The sequence below is a fragment of the Xiphophorus maculatus genome, chromosome 19 (assembly GCF_002775205.1).
Source record: "Xiphophorus maculatus strain JP 163 A chromosome 19, X_maculatus-5.0-male, whole genome shotgun sequence".
In the NCBI taxonomy this organism is placed as follows: domain Eukaryota; kingdom Metazoa; phylum Chordata; class Actinopteri; order Cyprinodontiformes; family Poeciliidae; genus Xiphophorus; species Xiphophorus maculatus.
In genome coordinates this window covers 26,645,211-26,665,714 of record NC_036461.1, presented here as the reverse complement: position 1 = coordinate 26,665,714, position 20,504 = coordinate 26,645,211, and the positions used below count along the sequence as shown (strand labels likewise).

The window sequence follows — 20,504 nt, the reverse complement described above, 5'->3', positions numbered from 1 at the left end:
CCTTAAGGACAAATAAAAGCGAACGGCTAGAATATATTCAGTGGGAGAACGCAAACCGAAGAATGGAAGGCATAAATCAATGCAATTAGCTTCACAAGGGTAGCAAAATCTAATTGCTGCCGTGGTATCAGTTACAGTAAATTACCTTTCCTCAGCAACTGGTTTGTTAGGGCAGGAACAGAAACATAATGCAATAAAACAATCAGAGTCATTAAAAACTGCATGCAGACCACAGCAGTGCAACAGTGTTACAAGGCCAGCTGCTGACAGCAGAAACAAACTCACAGTTTACCTGCTGCATCACAAACGGATACATCTTGTCACAAGTCATGATGTGACCAGATGTAGACTTCTGCCAGCTCCCAAGATACATATGTTATGATTTTGTAACTTGGGGGGAGGGAGGGGACAAAAACCTGAAATGCTGATGTAGCATTTATCAGTAATAGCTGTTGCAGGAATGCGTCATAGGACAGCTCAGCCAATCACAATGCAGGAAATTATCTCAAGTCTTCTGCAGGAAAAAGTTTAGTCCAAATGCAGCTCTTAAAATACTCTCCCTGTTCTCAGCAGAAAGCAACAAGCGCTAACTCCCACGTGGACTCATGTTTATTGCCGTGGATACGCAGGAAACTAATAAAAAAACTTGTTCAAGGCACAACGGACAGATAAGTGTTTTCTTTTTATCTGATGCTGGTGTGACCTATTTTTAATGCCACTCTGGGGGCATCTGCCCATAGGTCAGCTGAAATAGCTGTTTCAACAACAGTGTCAACAAGCTTGGACTGAATTTGCATGAGAACGCGTTGAGATTGTACGGTATTAAAATCCAAAAGCAACTGACTGAGACTAGACATTACTCTGTCAGTAGCATAAAATGAAAAGTTTGTAATGATCACATTTCTAACAATACTCTTAATACATAAGAGGAGAAGAAGTAATCCTAGAATCGACCCTTGAGGAACATCACAAGCCACTGTAAGTGAACTGGATGTGAAGCTTTTTGCTTCTACACTGAACCGTGTTCTTTGAGAAAGATAATTATTAAATGAGCAAAAAACATGATTAGAAAAGCCAATGCTGCCAAGTCTCTGTTTCAGTGATGTACTGTAGGTTCTGCATTGTCAAATGCTTTTGATAAATTAATAAAAAAAGAGGTAGCTAATATCAACTACTTTATTGCATTTGGGAGACACTATCACAGTGCATTTGCTAATACTTGTTGATTTCTATAGTAGTAAAATTCCGTAAGCACGTCTATCAGATAATGTCCAAACAATTTGCAATTTCACAATACTGCACCTTGTAATGCAGTGCTGTGTTATTATTTTTTTTTTCTTCACATTTTTCATGTTAACACTATAAAAGTGTTTGAGTGATATTTTTACAGACCAACACAAAGTGGTGTGCAGCTTTAAAGTGGAAGAAAAAGCAAACTCTAAATTGTTTTGTTTTTTTCCCAGGACGGCAATCTTATTTAGTTCCATCCATCTTCCCATAAACTCTGTATGTGACCTACGGTGAACAGGACCTGTTCTGTTTTGTTTTTTTTTCCGACAATGGTTGTCTTCTTCTCACTTTCATATAAAGACCGGATTTGTAAAAATTCTACTTTCCTGTCAACAAACTCCCCCAACTGAGCTGTGGATCTCTGCAACCCATCCAGATCTTTCTCTCTATAATGCTATCCGACAAAGTAACATCCATGTTTTGGTACATTTATAGTTGTGCCGTGACATTTCCATTTTTGGATGTTAAACTTTGCTCTGTAAGATTTTTTTTTTTAAAAAACAGCTTGGGATATTGTTGTATAACCTAACCTTGCATAACGTTATTCTTAAACTGCCTGCCATGTTCCCTGGGCTTTGTGAAGTTATTCACTAATATTCATTAACAACCTTCTTAGGCCTTCACAGAACAGATGAACTGTATTTACTAATTGCAACACTTCTAAAGGAAAGTAGGCAAAATAAAAAATACCACACTTGTTAGATTATTCTGTAAAGAACGGTGTATCATACTCAGAATTTTGTGGTTGAATGTTGTTTTAAAACTTTGCAAAGCATGATAATTGCACAGTCACATTGAGTCCTCAATATCTCATAATCACCTGGAATCTAAACAGGATTATTGCTGTTGTTTTTTCCAGTTTTGAAAATATGATTAAATGTTTCAGAGCTGTCCTATGCTTCTGTATTTCTCATGTTTAAGTAGTTCGTAAAAAAAAAACAAAAAAAAAGCCAAGCTCATTCATGACCTGACACTGCGTTCTCTCAACACCCCCTTGCCCCCCACCCAAAACCGGTGCTGTTCCTCACTCAGTGTCATGTAATCCTTCTTGAATAGTTCATCCCCTCTGTGAGTTTGAATTGGTCTCCAGGGAGTGCCAGGTGACCTTTACAGTTCTTTTGTTGATTTTCATTACAAGTGGAGGCTTACAACACCAAATTAGATAAACTAGCTTAAAATATTAAGACTGTGCATTTGTTGGCTCTAATCATAGATTTAAATCATGAATTATAAATGCTTTAAAGACACTGACAAGTGTATTTCTTACAAAACTGCAGCGTAGCTCTCAGTGCAGCATACTCTTGTTGAAGCATGGCCCAGACAAAATTCAGACCTTAACCTAATTGGTATGTAAAAAAAAAATGACAACTGATGTTCACAGATAGTATGATTCCAGCCTTTCAAGTATTTTAGCTCCATATTCAAGCGAGTTTCAACCACGGTGCAGAACAGAATCAGCAGAAGGCAATTTTGAGATTTTTATTTGTAAATCAAAAATGAAAACCACTAATTTAATTTTCACTTTGCTGTCAATTAGGGCTTTGGACTATCATGCAAACACAGATAAATACGGAAAAGGTTAAGGCAATGCATGTTCCTTCCAGGTGCCTATTGTCTGATTGAGTCATAAGGCAAGACACTGATTTTCGATCCCCTGCACGCGGAGTCACATGTAAGACAAAATGCTCGAAGATAACCCTTTCTCTTTATTTAGCTTATTCCAGCGCTGTCTGGTAGTAACCTTTCCATTACTTTGGACTCAAACAAAACCCCTACCACTTGATATATCCTGCTGGAAATTTGCCGCGGCCTCCTTTTTTTCTGGAAATGATGGTCGTCTTGTCCAATCAGCGCTCGCGTTGAAGCCTGTCCCCGCCCACTTTTGGCTCCTGGAGCTGCCTGGACTAATCAGCGCTCGCCTCCGAGTGTTCAGCCATTTTGTAAGAAAATCAAGCAAGTCTGCCGCCCTACCTTCGCTTCAGACCTGCAGTTTTTTTCTTGTGCAATGGACGGGTAAGTGAAAAGAAGCTTACTTAAAGACTTACATTTTTAAACAAAACTGTTGGGGAAGCGAATGAGTATATTATGTTTGGGGTTTTATTAAGTGTTTTGACTTCTCAGGTTGCCGCTGTTTAACCAGTGGAGCTGTAAAACTTTACTCGAAACACTTTTTTTTTCCTCTTCAAAACATGCAACAGTTAGCAGGAGGAAGCGCTAACTAGCAGCTGCTAGCGTCACTGCTATCCGTTAGTAAAGTTAGCAGTTTTTAAGTTATTTTATCACCCTCTATATACCGTTATATAGCTGGAAAAAACGATTTAATGTTAGAAAAGCCGTTATAAGTATCTTTTTACTTCATTTTCGCCGACAGCTTCTCTTTTTCTCGCACAACCTGAGTAGTTTCACGCTGGCTAACTGTACCTTTGTAACTTGGTTTTTACGGGAACTCGAGAGAGGTTAGCTAAAGCAACGTGTCTCATTTCCGCATTCATTTATCCGCGGAGTTTCAGGGCCATGTTGAAAATGCCTGGCCTCAACATTTCACGTTGATTTAATCAAGTTATCTTATCCGGGTTGGGTAGGATGAATAATAGCGCATCGTGCAGTTCAGCCGTGTTCTGCTAGTTTGGTTAACTGATTTTTTTTTTGTGATAAAGGGAGACCGAGAAGCTGCGCGGCGAAAAGCAATTTGATCGACTTTCGTGTCATTGTTAACTGGTGTGAATTTTCCACTCTGAAGTTTTGCTTGCACTTGTGTTTCCAATCCGTTGTAGCCGCCTAGACGCCACTGAGTTGTACCCTCTGGGATCCGGTTACGTCCCTGAAATTGAGTGAGTTTTTTGTAATTACTATTTTTTTTTTTTTTAATTTTTGTTGCATTGTTGCTCGTCTTGTTTTTGATTTCTGTCCTGTACGTTGAAGCTCATATTTGGAAGAGGGAAGTCGCTTCACTTGCTTGTATTACAAACTGGGTGTTCTTAGCAAAAACTGATCGATTTTGTTTATTCAGCTGTGAATAACTGCGGATTTTCTGTGACTTTTACAGGAGTGTCCATGACATATCAGTTGGCACAAAGGTAGGCCACTTCTGAGTTTCATTTCAAATGCTTAACATAGACTTTTCGACTGTTTAGGGCTGAACAATATTTTGCATACATAAAAGCACCAGTAGGCCAGATTTGCTGGTCTGTTCAGACTTGGGGGTTGTCAGGTCAGACCTGATTGATGAACCAGAAATCGCTATCCGTCAATAAACAATGTATTGGGCAGTTTAAGTGGCATTCATTTATGCTCCTTAAAATCTGACAAGACATGAGAAAACATGTATTTGAAGCCACATTATAATCGTGGCTAAATAAAATTGCCATGTTTTTTCTGATATTATTCACCCCTAAAATTAGATCTGGCTACCATTGTTATTATAGCAGGTTCTTTATTCATATCTACAGGGATTGTTTCTGTTGTCAGTCTGTTAATTTAAAATAAACATGTCTTGATATGCTGTTTTAAGTGGAGCAATGGATGTTTTATTCTGCTGCTACTATAAATTACAAGGGAAATGAGAAAAAGTAAGATATAGTTTTGATAAGTATTTTTTAATATAGCTAAACAGGAAGGCCTTCTGAGTTATCTTTTTTTTAATCAGAAGTCATAATCTTTCTTATTTTACAAGTCAACTGGCATAAACGGGGATTGCAACCCCATTACGTCCTTTCCAAAACATCAATTATCAGAAAATTATGTACAAATAGTTTGTAGAGAAGATGTGTGCGTTTGTGTGGCTAAGTCTCCACACCTCAGAAAATGGTTAAAAGAAAATCAGACTGATACACAATGGGTAAGTCTATAGGCACAACATGAAAGTAGGAAGATAAGAAATGAGAGTCCATGGGTAGTAATTGGCAAAGGAACAAACTGAGTTAAAACTTTCTTTTTTTCTTAATGTAGTAGCCTGAGAGGAAATGAAAAATTCTGGATGTATTCAGTCTTAGTCATGCAAACTTAGTTCTCCTGAGCTTTCTCTATTTTTAGGGTGGTTGTGTAAACCGGTTGCTCATGTGTCGCAGGTTTGCCGTTGCCATCCAGACTTAATGAAACATTTATTACGTACGTCTGAGCTGTCAGCATGTCGGCCAGTACCACTCAGGACAGCAAATGCTGAACGTGTAATAATTTGGATAAAGGCCTTTTTTTAAAAAAGAGGTGGAGCTCCTTGTTTTTCTGTGCTGTGCTTGTTTGCATGTGTGGCTGTGGAAATGACACTTCCTGTAATTTCGTCTGGTCTCTGGGCCTTTCTGGAATGCTAAGAAGCCTGAATTGGGCCAGATAATGTTTTCGGAGACCATTGTTAAAAAAAACAACAAAAAACCCCTAATTTGTACAAGACTACTGTAGGGGGAAAAAAATGTGGGGAAAATTTTCACTGATGTAGGTCACAGATCCTCTGCAACTATTTATTGGGGCAGTTGGAGATAAACAAGTTGGTGTTTCAGCTCGACTCTTGTTCATTAATGTTTTCTCCCTATAAAAATTCCTTCTTAAACAGTAATCCTTGGTAACAGTGCCAGGGGAGAGACATGTGTAGGTGGACTAATTGATCGTAACTCAGAGCCATAACCATCCTCCCACAACAGCGCTCAGCCTCACGGCCAAAGGTCTTTACAATGTTTAAACAAGATCTCTGCTGCATGTGTCTGTTACAGTGACACACCCCGCAGTCTTTTCATTCCACTAAGAACTATTGGTTTCTATTTTAAGTCACGATGCACCTTTTTACTTTTTGAAATCCGTACTGGTTGGAACTAGAGGTTAAATGCTATTGGCTAGCTTGAGCCTGTTTTGTTTTCTGGGTATAACACACTGCGGTAATGATGATGCTGAGTTATGGAGCCTTGCCTTGCTGGAATCTGTAATTATTCTGTCTGGGCAGAAGGTCTGGCATGCTGTGGTCACATTCCGATCTCCCCCTTTGTAGCCCCCCATTGAGGCTCTGCTCCCTCCCCCCTTCCACTGGTAGATCCTCATCTGATCATGGTGAAAACATGTCTCTACCTGTACTCGTCTTCTCCTTTGTTCTTTCCTGTGAGATCTTGTTCTACGGCTTCTTACTAGAACCCCTCATATGTTTTCTTTCAGCAGCTACTGTTGCGTTAAATCCTTTTTGATAATACAGTTTCCCCAAATGTTTCAGGAAAATCTAGGAGAGAAGGAAATTCGATTCATATCTTTTGTGACTGAAAGGAAGCAGCTGTGCAGTTTTCGGATATGAGCCAGTGTCAACTTTTCCTGACGGTTACAATTATACTCTTAGTCATCCACAAACAACAAACATAAACAAGCTGAGGCGCATTTAGCTGTCTTTAGAGGAAATAGCTTTGAAACTGCACTAAGAATTGCATAATCTAAACTCTTTTTTTTTTTTTTTTTCCCCCTTGTATGATTTTACCGTTTCTACCACACTCTGTTCAAAAACTATTCTTTTCTTATTACACTGTGAAAGCTGTCAGTTTGTCTATCAAGTTGATGCTCTAGCTTAGCTCTAATGTTCTTACTGAATTTGGGAAGTAAAGGGTGAAAGAGTCCAGCCTACAGTCCGTGCAGGAAGTTGAGCAAACCCTGGAACCAAACCTGATCTCGGAGCTCTTCCTGTTTGTAGCAAGCTGCCTGCTGACTGATAAAGATACACAGCGTTCTCACAACCCCGGAGTCAGATTGGTGCTTTTCCTGCATCTCTCTTTGTCTCCATCTGCCCTTGACCTATGAAGATTTTGCTAATTTATTTTTACCGTTCCTCCTGTCAGCTATCTGTATCACTGGATATTTATTGTATTTTATCACATAGTAGGGACTTTGGTACCAGAGCTTAGACTCTGGCCCAATTATCACTGTATGGTGCTTATTGTTTCATCCACTGTTTATTAGATAATTATTTTGAGCATCTCTGTGACTCATCCAACATTCATTATTGTGATTTTTATATGAGGTAATATACGTTGTGTTTTAAAGGATTAGTTGTTCACTTCTTTATGATTCCTAAGTGAGTGGTGTTATAAAGACCTAAATGCTTTAAATGATTCTCAAAATTAGCATATTCTTGCTACATGTTGGGAGTGATTGTGGGCACTATTGATTTAGGTCACACTCTCATAGTCAAAACATCTGCAAGGCTGTGAGCAGTAATAACCGTTTACAGCCGTGGGCCCAGCCTTTCCCTTCTGCAATGTTTAGAGCGTCTCTCTCAAACTTATATTCCTCTCGTTCCCACAAACTCCGTGTCCTATTTAGAAGCACACAGCGAGCAAGAATGCTAACAAACCTGTTTTTGGTGGTTTCTGGTAAAGAGCTCTGGGCTCTTCAAATACTAGAGTCTCCTTGCGGCTCCATATGTGTGCACGGCTTGGTAACAATGCCCCTAGTCTCAGCCTGAACAGGACGTCCATTGTGGGCCGATGTAGAGCTTAGACTGCTGAGCCACTTCTTGTGACTTTTATACTTCATCTTGCTCGACTCGCAATACACTGAGCCATGGAAACAGCCCTGAAACAGCACTTTATATCTCCTAAGGAAAGCTTGAACAAGGCACACAGCAAACTGGTTTTACTGGGATGGTTTCCATGTTGCCTTGCTTATAAATTGTTTCTGTGTTGACGCTGCTGTTTGTGAAGAGCGGTTGAGTGCAATTTTCCACTTTTGCCACCGATTTACAGTTGGAATTAGGTTCTGGACCTTGGTTCATTCAAACATATAAATGTTTTTTTTATCTAAATCGTTACTTTGTAGCTTTGGCTGCATGTTTTCGGCTGTTGATTTATTTGAAGGTTAACCTTCGCCCTTTGTCGATTCTTTTGCTGGTGTTCCTCCAGGATCGTCTTGTATTTAGGTCTCATCTCTGAACAACTCACACATTCTTGCTGATTAAAAAGCATTCAAACAGCATGATGCTGCCACTATTATGTTCCATCAGTGTTTTTGTGTGTATGTAGGTTAGTTTTGTTGGTTTATTAACAACAAGACTAGAGTTAATAACTCTAGTCTGGAAGAATAAAGTGAGACGGAACTTGGCTGTGTTATCTGACAAGTTTAACAACAGAATTATTTCCAGTGAAAAGAGTGGCGTTTCTTGGAAACTGTTTCTTTTGGTTATCACGTTACTGCCGTGGTTATCACTCAATTGCTAAGTAATATGAGAACTGTGCGCCTCACCTGCCATGCTGTGCCTTCATTGCTGAACACACTGAAATGAGCCTTTATTTATATCTTTTTCCTCTTGCAGAGGGGATCCGACGAACTCTTTTCTTCCTGCATATCCAACGGACCCTATATCATGAACTCAGGTAGGGGGGTTGCTATGAAGGGTTTTCTTTTTTTATTGAGGTGCTTAGTGTCCGTCTTGTTTGTGTTGCCATGACACTCAATCCATTATTCACAAAGAACCAGAGCCTTATGTTCCCTCCCTGATTGTATCAGCCTCTTGTTTTCTCCTGCAGCCAATGGCAACGACAGCAAAAAATTCAAAGGTGATGTCCGCAGTCCTGGAGTCCCATCACGTGTGGTCCACGTACGCAAGCTGCCCAATGACATCAACGAGGCCGAGGTTATAAGCCTGGGACTGCCCTTTGGGAAGGTCACTAATTTGCTGATGTTGAAAGGGAAAAACCAGGTAAGGAGAAGTACATGCCACTCGCTATAGCAAAACCTACGAGGTTTTCACTTTTCCTATAATAAATGTTCGTGTCCAAAGCTGGGCCTCAGAGATCAGCTTTCTATACTGACCTAAAATTCTAACAATCATTCTTTTGTTGCACTCTTGTGTCTTTGTGGCCAAACAATGCTCATTGTTAGGAATTCCTCTGGGAAGAGCTTGGATCCCCTTACTTTTATGTAAATGGCTTTTATTTACAGCCATTATGAGTTCCAGTTAAAAGTGCTTCACGTTGACAACATGGTGTTGTAGCGTATTTATCCGGTGCTCCCTCTGCAGGCCTTTCTGGAGCTTAACAGTGAAGAGTGTGCACAGACGATGGTGAGCTACTACTCTTCCGTCACCCCTGTCATCAGAAACCACCCCATCTACATGCAGTACTCGACTCATAAGGAGCTCAAGACGGACAACTCTCCCAACCAAGTGGTAAGAGTTCGATCTGAGCAACGTAATCATCTTTTTGGCTGTTTTTAGAGTTGTCAAAATAATTGATGTTGCAATAGAATAGACGTACATAAATAAATAAATTCAAAGACACAAAAGCGATACAAACTGACTCATTTATGTTACCCAGCGACAATTAAATTTTTAAATTGTTTTAAGAGAGAAAAAAGCAAAAATTATATTTACATTAGAAGTCATTTTAGTATTTTGAACACCTGGCTTTTTGTTGCACTCTTTGCTTCTGAATGTGTAACGTGAGATAATCTCTCTGTTTCTTTAGCGTGCCCAGGCAGCTCTGCAGGCAGTCAATGCCCTGCATGGCGGTGGAATGGGAAGCATGGCCATCCCCACAGATGCAAGCAGCCTGGCTGGAGCCACAGCCCAGAGCCCAGTGCTCAGAGTGATTGTGGAAAACCTTTTCTACCCCGTCACCCTGGATGTCCTGCATCAGGTAGTTCCACTGTGGCAATAGGAAGAGATCAGATTTTAGGTTTTTGGGATAGTTACAGACAACGTTTAGAATGTCTGCTTAATTGGATTTGATCAACTTATATTCAATAAGTTTAATTTGTACTAATGAGCTGGGTTCTAAGCAAATTTTCTGGTCACTATCTGCATAAAAATTGAAAATCCTTTTTTTTTTTTTTTTTTTTGGATGTTGTTTGCAACTGCTGCAGATGGTGTGTAAAATTGGCTGGCTGCATTTTTGCAATGCCTGGGATAAACAAAGACAGGTTTTGATTACACTAGCTTGTACAAAGGAAGACTACCACCAACTCTGCTGCTAATAATACACCTAAATATTTAATTTATGTATCCGCCTCTTCCTGTTTCTCTCTATGGTGCAAGTCTGAGATGTAATCTGTAACTGAAGCATTGTGTCAGTGGTGAAAGGTTTCATCTTAAATCCAGATTGAGTTTGTCTTGCAGGACCTTTGCAGTAGTTGTTTAAATATTTTTTAAGTGTGGTGGAAAATGGCACCCAACTGTAGCTCTTCCTTTTCAGATTTTTTCAAAGTTTGGAACCGTGCTGAAGATCATCACTTTCACCAAGAATAACCAGTTCCAAGCATTGATCCAGTATGCTGACACCATGACAGCTCAGCATGCTAAACTGGTAAGACTGGTTTGACACCACTGGTTCAGGGGCTTTATTTGAGCTGTCCCTGCTAAAACCAGTCTAAAGTGAACCAGTGTTATTACGGAGCATTTACTAATGGTCTAAGGATTGGTTCTTGTGTTTAGTCTCTAGATGGCCAGAACATCTACAATGCCTGCTGTACTCTGAGAATCAGCTTCTCCAAGCTCACTAGCCTCAACGTTAAGTACAACAACGACAAAAGCAGGGACTACACCCGCCCTGACCTTCCTACAGCAGATTCCCAGCCCTCACTTGACCACCAGACCATGGCAGCTGCCGCATTTAGTAAGATCTTTTTAATTTTTTCATTTGCTTTGTTCACATCTCAAAAAATTTTAATGTTGTGAAAAGGTTTAATAGTTTTTGGCACTCATTGAAAGAGTTAAACACATTGTTTTTAATCACAGATAGTGAAATATTTCAAGCCTTTTTTTCTTGATTTTTATGTATTTATCATTACGGCTTTCAGACGATCAAAATCATTCTTGGTCTGGAGGAAAGACGAGATGGGCTTTCAACCTATGACACTGCGTAGGTTTCACAGGCTAATTGCCTCAGTGCCACGTTGTATTAATGCTAAAGGAGCCATTTCTGCTTTAAAATATCTACATTTTTATTGATCTCATGTAATCTAATCTGAGACTGAATTCTGGATTTTCATTATCTGTAAGCCATAACTACCAAAATTACATCAGATAAAGGCTTGAAATATTACCAGGTATAACAGGTTTCACTTCTTTTATTTTTCAAATATTATTATTTTTTTTTCAAATGCATATTTTAAACTTTGATGTTAGTGATGAAATTTGCTGTTTTGTTTTTTTTTCTTTGCTTGTCATCCAGCTGCTCCAGGTATAATCTCAGCCTCGCCATTTGGTGGAGCGCATGCCTTCCCCCCAACGTTTGCCATCCAGCAGGGTAGGGCTGTAGTGATACACTAATCTCACAATACAATTCAATGCATGATATTCTGCTCATAAGGTGTGGTGGAATATGTCACAATATTCAGCAAACAATATAATTTGTTAAATCTTTTCAATTTTCTGAAAGAGTTTAGAGGGACACAGTGATTTTGCTGACATTTTGTGACTGTTCCATAGACTTTGAATTGAATTAATTGAACTGATTGTGACATACTGGTGTAATAAATATTGTTTTTGTTATACATTTGCTTTGTTTAAATGTTAATTTAAGCCTTTGTGTATTTGGTTATGCAGAAAGGGAACCTTTTTTGTCTTATATTAGATAATGTAATTTATCTATTTCATTACTTAATTGTAACTGGTTGTTTCATTACATGTCAGTTTTAATGTACATGTACAACTGGGTAAAAAAATGTCAGGTGTGATAGCTGTCATTTAATTCATGTGGATTAAAACTCAAAGTAGGATTTAATGCATCGATACTTGCGGATTAAAAAGTTATACTTTCTGAGGAAAAAAATATTGATAAATATTGTCAAATCGATAAAAGTACACAGCCCTACAGGCTGCTACAGATGCTACATAATTTTCTTTTCTTTGTTTGGAGATGCACCAATCAGAATTTTGTAGTCGATATTTGATCTCAAAGTTTTTGAGGAGCTGTGAAATACCTGTAACGCTTTTAGTTCAGTCACATTTCTTGATGCCACAAATGATATTTAAACTGAACTCACACCGTGTTTGAATTATACTTCAATGATTCCCAAGAGGAAATTGCCCATTTGTTGACGAGCTACTTCATCTAAAGTGTTGAATATTACCAAATACAAATGTAATTATAAGTAATATAAAAAAATATATACATAAGTGTGACGTAAGTGATTTAAATGCAACCTGAGTACGATATAAATAAATGAAATAAGTATGTACATGGAAATGAGGGTTATGTTGGGCTGCATTTTGCTTTATGTTTTGTCAAAGGGAATTAAATTAGAAATAATTTCCATTTTCCTATCCAAAGGACTGTCAGTTCCTGGCATTCCCGGTGCCTTGGCGTCCCTGGGCATGGGTCACACCGGCATGGCGGCTGCTGCAGCGGCCGCAGCCAGCCGGCTTGGCCTATCAGGGCTCGCTGCCGCTGGGGGACACAACGTGTTGCTGGTCAGCAACCTGAACCCTGAGGTCAGTACCCTCATTAGGCCTGAAAGCATCAGTCACTGTGGCTAAATGAAACATTGCAATTCGTTTTGTGATCTTGAACCCACTTGGTCAGGACAAACTTCTGTTTGACGCTTTTTTCCTCATATCAACAAAAGTTAAACTGCTCTGTTGTTTTCATAAAGTCAAAAGCTCCTTTCTTTCAGGACTTCTTTGTGTTTGACCAAACCTGCTGCGTTTCTGACCTGCCACTTTGCTCACTGTGAATTTTTAAGTTTGTTTGAAAACTAACTTCTTTTTTTTAAAAAAAGAAAGTAAACACTTAACATTTCATATCTTCATTTTTTTTATCCATTAGTTAAAATCATTCTTAAGTTGTTGGAGAGACAATATTACTTTTTAAGTGTTAATGTACAATGCGTAGCATAGTCTGTCATGCTCAGTGCAAATACTGTGGCTGCATCTTTATGTGAACAATGTAAATTTAAAGATGAGCATTTAGAATTTATGCAGATTTGAGCTTTTTTTAATCATTAAATTATTTTAAAAAGCATAGTGTGTAATTTAAAAGTATATATTGTCTCTGCCTTTTTTTCTGTATTTCATTGTTAATCTTTTTTTCTCTTCTTTTTCTTCTAGTGTTCCCATAGTGAAAGTGCATTTTAATTTAGCCAGTTCTACTGTCTGAAGCACTACATTTCTTTGTGTATACTGACCTTGTTTTTTTTTTCATTTTACCTTTTTCTCTTTTTTTTCTGTCCCCTTCTCCATCTTTTTGTTTTTGAATCCCCCCCCCCCCCACACCGTCCCTCACCTCATATCTTGCCAACTGACTGACTGCACGCCCCATGACCAAATGTTCCCCTCTGTCCTCCTCCCTTCTGGCACCTCCCTGTTACTACTCCTCCATCTACCCAACCCTTTCTCCCCTCCTTACATTGTGCCCCATTTTGATGTGACCCACAAATTGAAAACACATGCTTGGCACCCATGATTTTTTTTACAAAAAATTATTATTTATTTTTTTACCACCCTTTCCCCCCCATCACTTCTTCTCTTCACTCCCTCATCTTTCAATTCAAACTTTGTCTTCCATCATTCTCATGCCTCTCCTTCCTCCATGGTACTGTGGCCTTCCTGTGGACCTCGCCGCCTGCGGACATGTCCCGACTCCACTCCACTGTCCTCCGCTCCGCCTCTTTTCCCCTGTCCCCTCTCCCCTTTTGGCCCCTCCCTCCCCCTGCTGCTCCCTCCCCCTGCTGTCTCTAAAGACCGTTACGCCACACTGCCTCTTTATTCTTTTCGGTACGTTATCATCCTTTCATCTCCTTTTTATTACTACTGTTATGTGGCGAGGTGGGCATGTCTTGTTTCATGTTGTTGGCTTTGTTCATTTTACTTTTGTTTTGTTTTGTTTTAACCACTGATGGTTCGTCATCAGGCTGCAGAGCGGTTAAGGGTGGGGGTGTCTGGTTTGAATGGTTTGGTTGTTGTGGGGTTGTGTGAGGAAAAGCAAGGTGGGACGTCACATTAAGCCACAGCATTTCATTTAGTTTTTAAATGCCTTGATTTAATGGCCTCGGGCAAGAAACATTAGCTTTTTTTTTTTATCTTCAAAGAGCAGAGTTTTTAAAATTTGTCGGTTGCCTGACTTAAAAAGAAAAGTGGGGATTATTTTATTAGAGTTCAATTAAATTTGTAAAGGTTTAAGGTTGGTGAATATAGGTCAAAACATAACTGATTCTGGAGCAGTAAAGTGTCTGCAAAAAAATAAAAAATTCAAAGTCTAGTTTCTTAAAATGAATGTTTTGTGGCCCCCAGACTGAGGATTTTTTTTATCTACATTTTGGACATCCTTGAGTGCACTAAAAAGATGAAATGCTGCTGCTTTTTGATTTGAGAGTTAACATATATCTCAGTTTGTCACTAGTGGTTTTTTTTTTGTTGTTTTGTATTTTTCTTGTCAGTTATTTAGGGTATGTGCATGTGTAGTTAATTTCTGCATGTTTCTGCTTAGGCCTCCAGTTGGCCAATTAATCAACTTTCCTTGCCTGATCAAATTGATCAAAACTACTCATCTTACAACTCTTACTGATTTGTCCTCAAATCACTGCCTCTACCTTTTAAAGATGTGATAGTCTTCTGTGTAATTGCCTCTCGAGTACTTGACTAGGTTTAGTTTTCAAAATAAAGCAGAATATTAATAGAACAGTGCAAACACTAGCACAGATTAATTTAGCAGAACTGTATTCAGATCAGATTTAATAGTTTAGGCAGTTTTTGTTGCTGTGATTGGCTGTGTGGCTCCTTTATAATACTAAGTTGTATGTTGTCCTTATTGCGCTGGTGTTGTGACACACTGTTTTCTCCGTAGGTGTATACGGTGATGTCATGAGAGTGAAGATCTTGTTTAATAAAAAGGAGAACGCTCTAGTCCAGATGTCTGATGGCACACAGGCTCAGTTAGGTAAGCCAGACAACATGCAGTTTTCTCTTTGATCTCCATCTTTAATCTTGCTAACAGCGTTCCTCCCATTTTCTCATGTATTGTTTTGTCCTTGCTTTTTGGGATTCTGTGGTTTTCCTTATACAAGGTTGTAAAATGTTTTTGTTCAGTTCAAATCTTACAGCGTTTGCTTATTTAACATGATTTGATTCTCAGGTAAAGCATTTGAAAAGCCTTGTATTAATCATGTCGTCGTCTTCTTCTTCTAATACTTATTCTACTGAAATGTCAAGTCTGCCACACTCCCAGCAAATGGTGTAGCTTTGACAATTTTATCCTGTTTGTGTGCATAGATTAAGAAAAAAAAACATTATCATCCACTTTATTGTAGCGTTCTGGATTTTTATTAGTATTTTTTACACTTTGCAGTCAGCTTCACAGTGAGAGAGACTGTAATGCCTCCTGCTACTTCCATTCTCTTTCATGTGGGGAGAGTTGTACAGAAATCAGCCAAAACACTAATCATTGAAATGTTAAGATGTTCAAAACGGCACATTTATGAAGCAGGTAAACAACTTCAACTGGAACATTTTTTAAAATTATATATCAAACCAGAAAATGCCTCTTTTTGAAGGATTAATCAGTACCTGGAACAAAATTATAAACATTTTCATCTTAGGAGCAAAGAAGGGAAACGATTGAGGAATTTTATATGCGTAAGCTATTGCGAATTGTTAATATGGAAACTAAGATGCTGACTTTGCTGCCCTTTTCAGCCATGAGCCACCTGAATGGCCAGCGCCTCCATGGCAGGGCCATGCGCGTGACGTTGTCGAAGCACACGACAGTGCAGCTGCCCAGAGAAGGCCATGAGGACCAGGGCCTCACAAAGGATTTCAGCAACTCGCCGCTTCATCGCTTCAAGAAGCCTGGCTCCAAAAATTACTCCAACATCTTCCCACCGTCTGCAACACTCCACCTCTCCAACATACCGTGAGTGTCTCCATCTTTTGATTGTCGCTTTAAAATCGGCACCAAAATGCTCAGTGGTCACATAAACCTTCAACCCAAATTGGTTTTTAGTAATCTTCATTTTCTCATCCATGTGTGTGATTCAGGCCTTCTGTGATGGAGGATGATCTCAAAAGACTCTTTGCAAGCTCAGGAGCCACAGTCAAGGCCTTTAAGTTCTTTCAGTAAGTTGCAGGTTTCTGAAATCATTAAAGTTGAAACCGTCTCTTTTCTGTACGGTTGAGCCAACTGAAGCTGAAACTGTTGTGGCAGTCATACAAATGGACATGGTGTCGTTTTGAGAAAATGTCTTTATTTGTAATTGAACAGAAAGGACCGCAAGATGGCCCTAATCCAGATGGGCTCAGTCGAAGAGGCGATCGAGTGCCTCATCGAGTTCCACAACCATGATCTGGGAGAGAACCATCACCTCCGAGTGTCCTTCTCAAAATCCACCATCTGAGTGCCTTTCCTTGCACCTTTCCCTTCCATCTGAATGCCACTGTTCTCGATGTTGCCTTCAGGGGAAATGGCCTTCATAGCATATTTATACTGTCTATTTTTCCATAAGGGTGTTGCCCATTTATTGCTTTTTTTCCCCCCGTTAGGTTTAGTTTAGATTTCAGATTTGATCCATATCATTCTGATTCTTCTGTCTTAAGTGCGGTAACGCAGCAGATATTTTATGTTGTCATTTGCTGTCAAGGAAAAGATATTCCAAAAACATAATAGATGGATAATGATGTTCCCTCTTGCCACGCACAAATTAGCGTCTTTATTTGGGCTGGTTTGTTTACATTCTTCTTTGATATTATTAGAAAATGTTAGCGTTTCTCGGGTAATTTGCTTAAAATTAGTTCCTTTTTTCTTCTCTATTTGTTTTATTTTCTTTATACACTAAATTCAACAGCAAAACCCAATCATCACTTTTGTTTTGACAAAATTTTAGGATTTCTAAAATGGGCAACATTTTGTTACCAAAACACTTTTGTATTGGAGGCAAAGTAGAGCCATCTGACCAACTTTACATTTTGACCATAAAGACGGTCTCTACCATAATGCGCATCGAGATGAATTGTACCTGACCCACTTCAGCATTTCTTTCTCTCTTCTGGTTGTGTGAAAATGTTCACCGTTTTGGGGGAAAAAGAAAAAAAAAAGAGCCACTTTAATCCTGTTTGGCCAGTGAGGAACGGTTTAAGATGAAGACATTTTTTTTTTTTTTTTGACACATGCGCTCATCCATCTTTACTTTTTATGTTGCGTCTACCCTCCTGTTTCCTTCTGAGGATCCAGACCACTATCAGAAGTTATTCTGTAAAGACCCTTTCTTTTTTTTTCTTCTTTCTTATGTTTGTAATCTTGTGCCTTACTTTGCCCCAAAGGTAGCCAGACTGCTCTGGCTACCTTTTTCCATACTTTTCTGGTATTTACCAGCATTGTTTAAAAAGGGGAAAGTGGCCCATTTAATCTCCTTTCTTCTTAAAAAGTACAATTCTTTATCTTTTGTATGCATATAGCCCCATCATACGTATCTAGAATCTATGAATGTAAGTCGGTTAGATGCTAAATCCCTTCTTGTTTTTGTTTAGCTGATGTAGCTCTGTTTAGGTGTGTTGTTGCTGATGTTGAGCAGAATTCAGCCTTTCAGTCTTACAGCCCCCTGTCACTTCCATTTAGTGGGTTTTGGGGCCTCATTTAACCAGGTTACGTTCATATATATATATATATAAGTATATATGCGTGTAAAACTATATATTCATTTATCTTTTCTTTTTAAGAGTAGATTTACATGTATTTTGCCTAAATTTAACTAACTTGTGCTTACAGTAGCTGAGTTTGATGGCTAGTGGAGTGCCTTCTCTTTTTGCGTTTTTATTCCAATGCTGAAACAAGCCTGGTCAGTGGACTTCGTTTACCTCTCTTTCAGATCTTGTATCATACTTGTCTGCAGAGATGCCTTTTCAAACAATAATCAGGTAATCCCACCTGACAGAGGGCAGCTTGGAGGCATTCGCACGTTTATGAATGACAGTCTTAGGCTGCGTTTAATACACACACAAAAAAAAAAATCCAACCAGTATATATTTCGTAACTTCAGCGAACCAGAAGGTTGGGAAGCCCTGCCTCATTCCCTGTCTGTGTCTACTTAAGCCACAGTCAGTTTGTGCACTTTTCCTTACAGTTAAGTCCAAACAGGCACCGTCACGCTGAAGTCTTAAACAATCTCTCATTCCTGCGTGCCTCAAGCACCAGTTTTCCAACAAAACCCTGACCTCTGTAGTTTCGGACCAGTAAAAGATTTCTGTCTCTATTTTTGTAGAAGATTCTTATGCATGACTCAAAGCTTCATGTAGCTGCAGACGGTTTTTTTTTTTTTTTTTTTTTTGCTGTTGAGGACCAAAGTGTGTTTTGCCCCTGCTATTTTGTAGCGTCTGAACCTTTTTTTTTTTTTTTTTTTAACACACATTCCTGCTGTTTTGCAAGACCACAAGGATTCAGTTCAGACGTCTCCAAGGTGACGGCTTATACTGTATGTTTTCACTTTACAAAGAGCCTACTTTGGCAGAGATGGCTTTAGAATGGATACTTTGTTGAACACAGTCTTAGCTGTGATGTTAACAGTGTAGAAGATTATATGCCTTTTACTTTTTGTTTAAAAGCTTTTATTTTTTTCTTTTTATAAGGGGGCGGGTTGGGGTTAAATGTATGAAGCGGGGTTCATGATTGTATATATTCATGTTTTTGTACCACAAAATAATTTGGATTATATTCACTTTAAGTTCAAAACATGTATATTTTGATAAACCGTGAAGACATATTAAGCTCACCTGAGCTGGAAAACAACGAAGAAAAAAAAAAACTTTTGTAACACAAAGACATTAAACTATCTGAACACAGAAGTGTCTCTGTATGTGCCCCACCTGCCCCTCCACCCCCCCCACCCCTTTTTTTTTTGCCATTCTTGTTTCTTGCATCTTCTGCTGCCTTTAATAAATCTTTAGTTTGTTCCTTCTTTCATCTGGCCTCATTTGGTTTCTGTCTCTTGCTTTCCTGTTATGCTGCCGATCTGTGCCGGTTAACAATTCTGTAACATTTTCTATATTCCACATCCTGTTTACTACTGGTGGGTTTGTGCTTGAAGTCCTTCACTGTATTTCCAACTTCATGCTCATTCCATGTGAAACTTGACCTGACCGCTCATCTGGACTCCGCTTCATCCTTTGACAGTCGACTTCACGATGGATAATCCACCTCTGCGCTGCACTTTGTTTTGATCTTTTCAGTTTTACATGTCTCGCTTTTTTGGATTTGGAAGTGTTGCTATGGAAACCAAATCAACATTTATTGTGAGCTGGATTATTAATCTGAAACACTTGCTGTAAAGTACATCTGGCATCCTTATTGAGGTGAAGTGAAACCTACAAACCAAATTGGTTGTGCGTCTTCTCCACCACTAGGGGGAGCTCATGGTTTATGAAAGTGTTCCTGGCTTGTAAAGTAAAGGTGACTTTACCTGCCATGCACCTCGGTAGTAGCTGGTGTATTGATCTCTAAAGCGTTCCAGAGCTACACCTTTATTTAGACCGACTTAAAAGCAGTGAGCAGGATCAACCTCAACTCTTCCCTGCATTTATAGAGAAGAGCAGATTTGATTCCTGGATCAGTTTGTGGTGAGGAGGAGACTGCAGCTTGTGGAGTAAAATGTTAAATGCAGCAAGCTCAAAGTTCTTTTGAAAATCGCAGTTGTAGCAAGCGCATTGGTGCCATTTCTTTAAATAGCAAAAACACTTAAGTTTTTTTTTTTCTTGTTTACTTCTGAGCATCTCTCGCTTTGCATCATCAGTAATTTGAAGCAGAGAGAGAAGTTCATGCTCAATTCTCTCTGGAATATGTTGAAATGCAAAGAGACTGCATAATTTTAGATGGATGTGTAGCTTACTCCAGTTTAGATTCCCACTGCAGATGAAATATGGGAAGTTTGTTTTAGTATACAGGGGTTGCATTTTTTTTCTCTTACATGTCGGTGTGAGATTCTCGGGGTTGGAGTAGAACTACCAGGACATCACACTGTCGACACCAAAATGTGAACATGAAAATCATATAATCGTAACACCTATAAAAACTATTAGTCTTTCTGCTGCTAAATCTATGCAACATGTTGATTACAAATATAATGTATTTATTAATTAACTTTTTTGCTGTAGTTTTAAAACGACAATGGATGGTTTGTCATTTTCCAGTGAGTAATATATTAAATATTTATAGGATTAGCCAGGAGAATATATCCATTTTTGGGGAGGTGGGTTATGATAGTCTGTCGGAACAGACTCCCAACCCCAGAAGTGTCAAATTTGCAAATTATTTGACCTTATTGACAACATCAAG

The 20,504-nt window shown here is 38.9% G+C and overlaps 1 protein-coding gene across 1 annotated transcript; it reads left to right on the top strand.

The window, feature by feature from the left end:
• Positions 1–3,221: 3,221 nt before the first annotated feature.
• On the top strand, positions 3,222–19,018 carry ptbp1 (polypyrimidine tract binding protein 1). Its single transcript, XM_023352917.1, has 16 exons — positions 3,222–3,303; positions 4,065–4,121; positions 4,337–4,367; positions 8,564–8,624; positions 8,778–8,950; positions 9,272–9,418; positions 9,717–9,887; positions 10,443–10,553; positions 10,682–10,862; positions 11,421–11,495; positions 12,522–12,682; positions 13,930–13,963; positions 15,033–15,125; positions 15,881–16,097; positions 16,223–16,300; positions 16,446–19,018. The coding sequence occupies exons 1-16, from the start codon at positions 3,296–3,298 to the stop codon at positions 16,576–16,578; spliced, it is 1,731 nt and encodes a 576-aa protein (XP_023208685.1). The 5' UTR covers positions 3,222–3,295; the 3' UTR covers positions 16,579–19,018.
• The last annotated feature ends 1,486 nt before the right edge of the window (positions 19,019–20,504 follow it).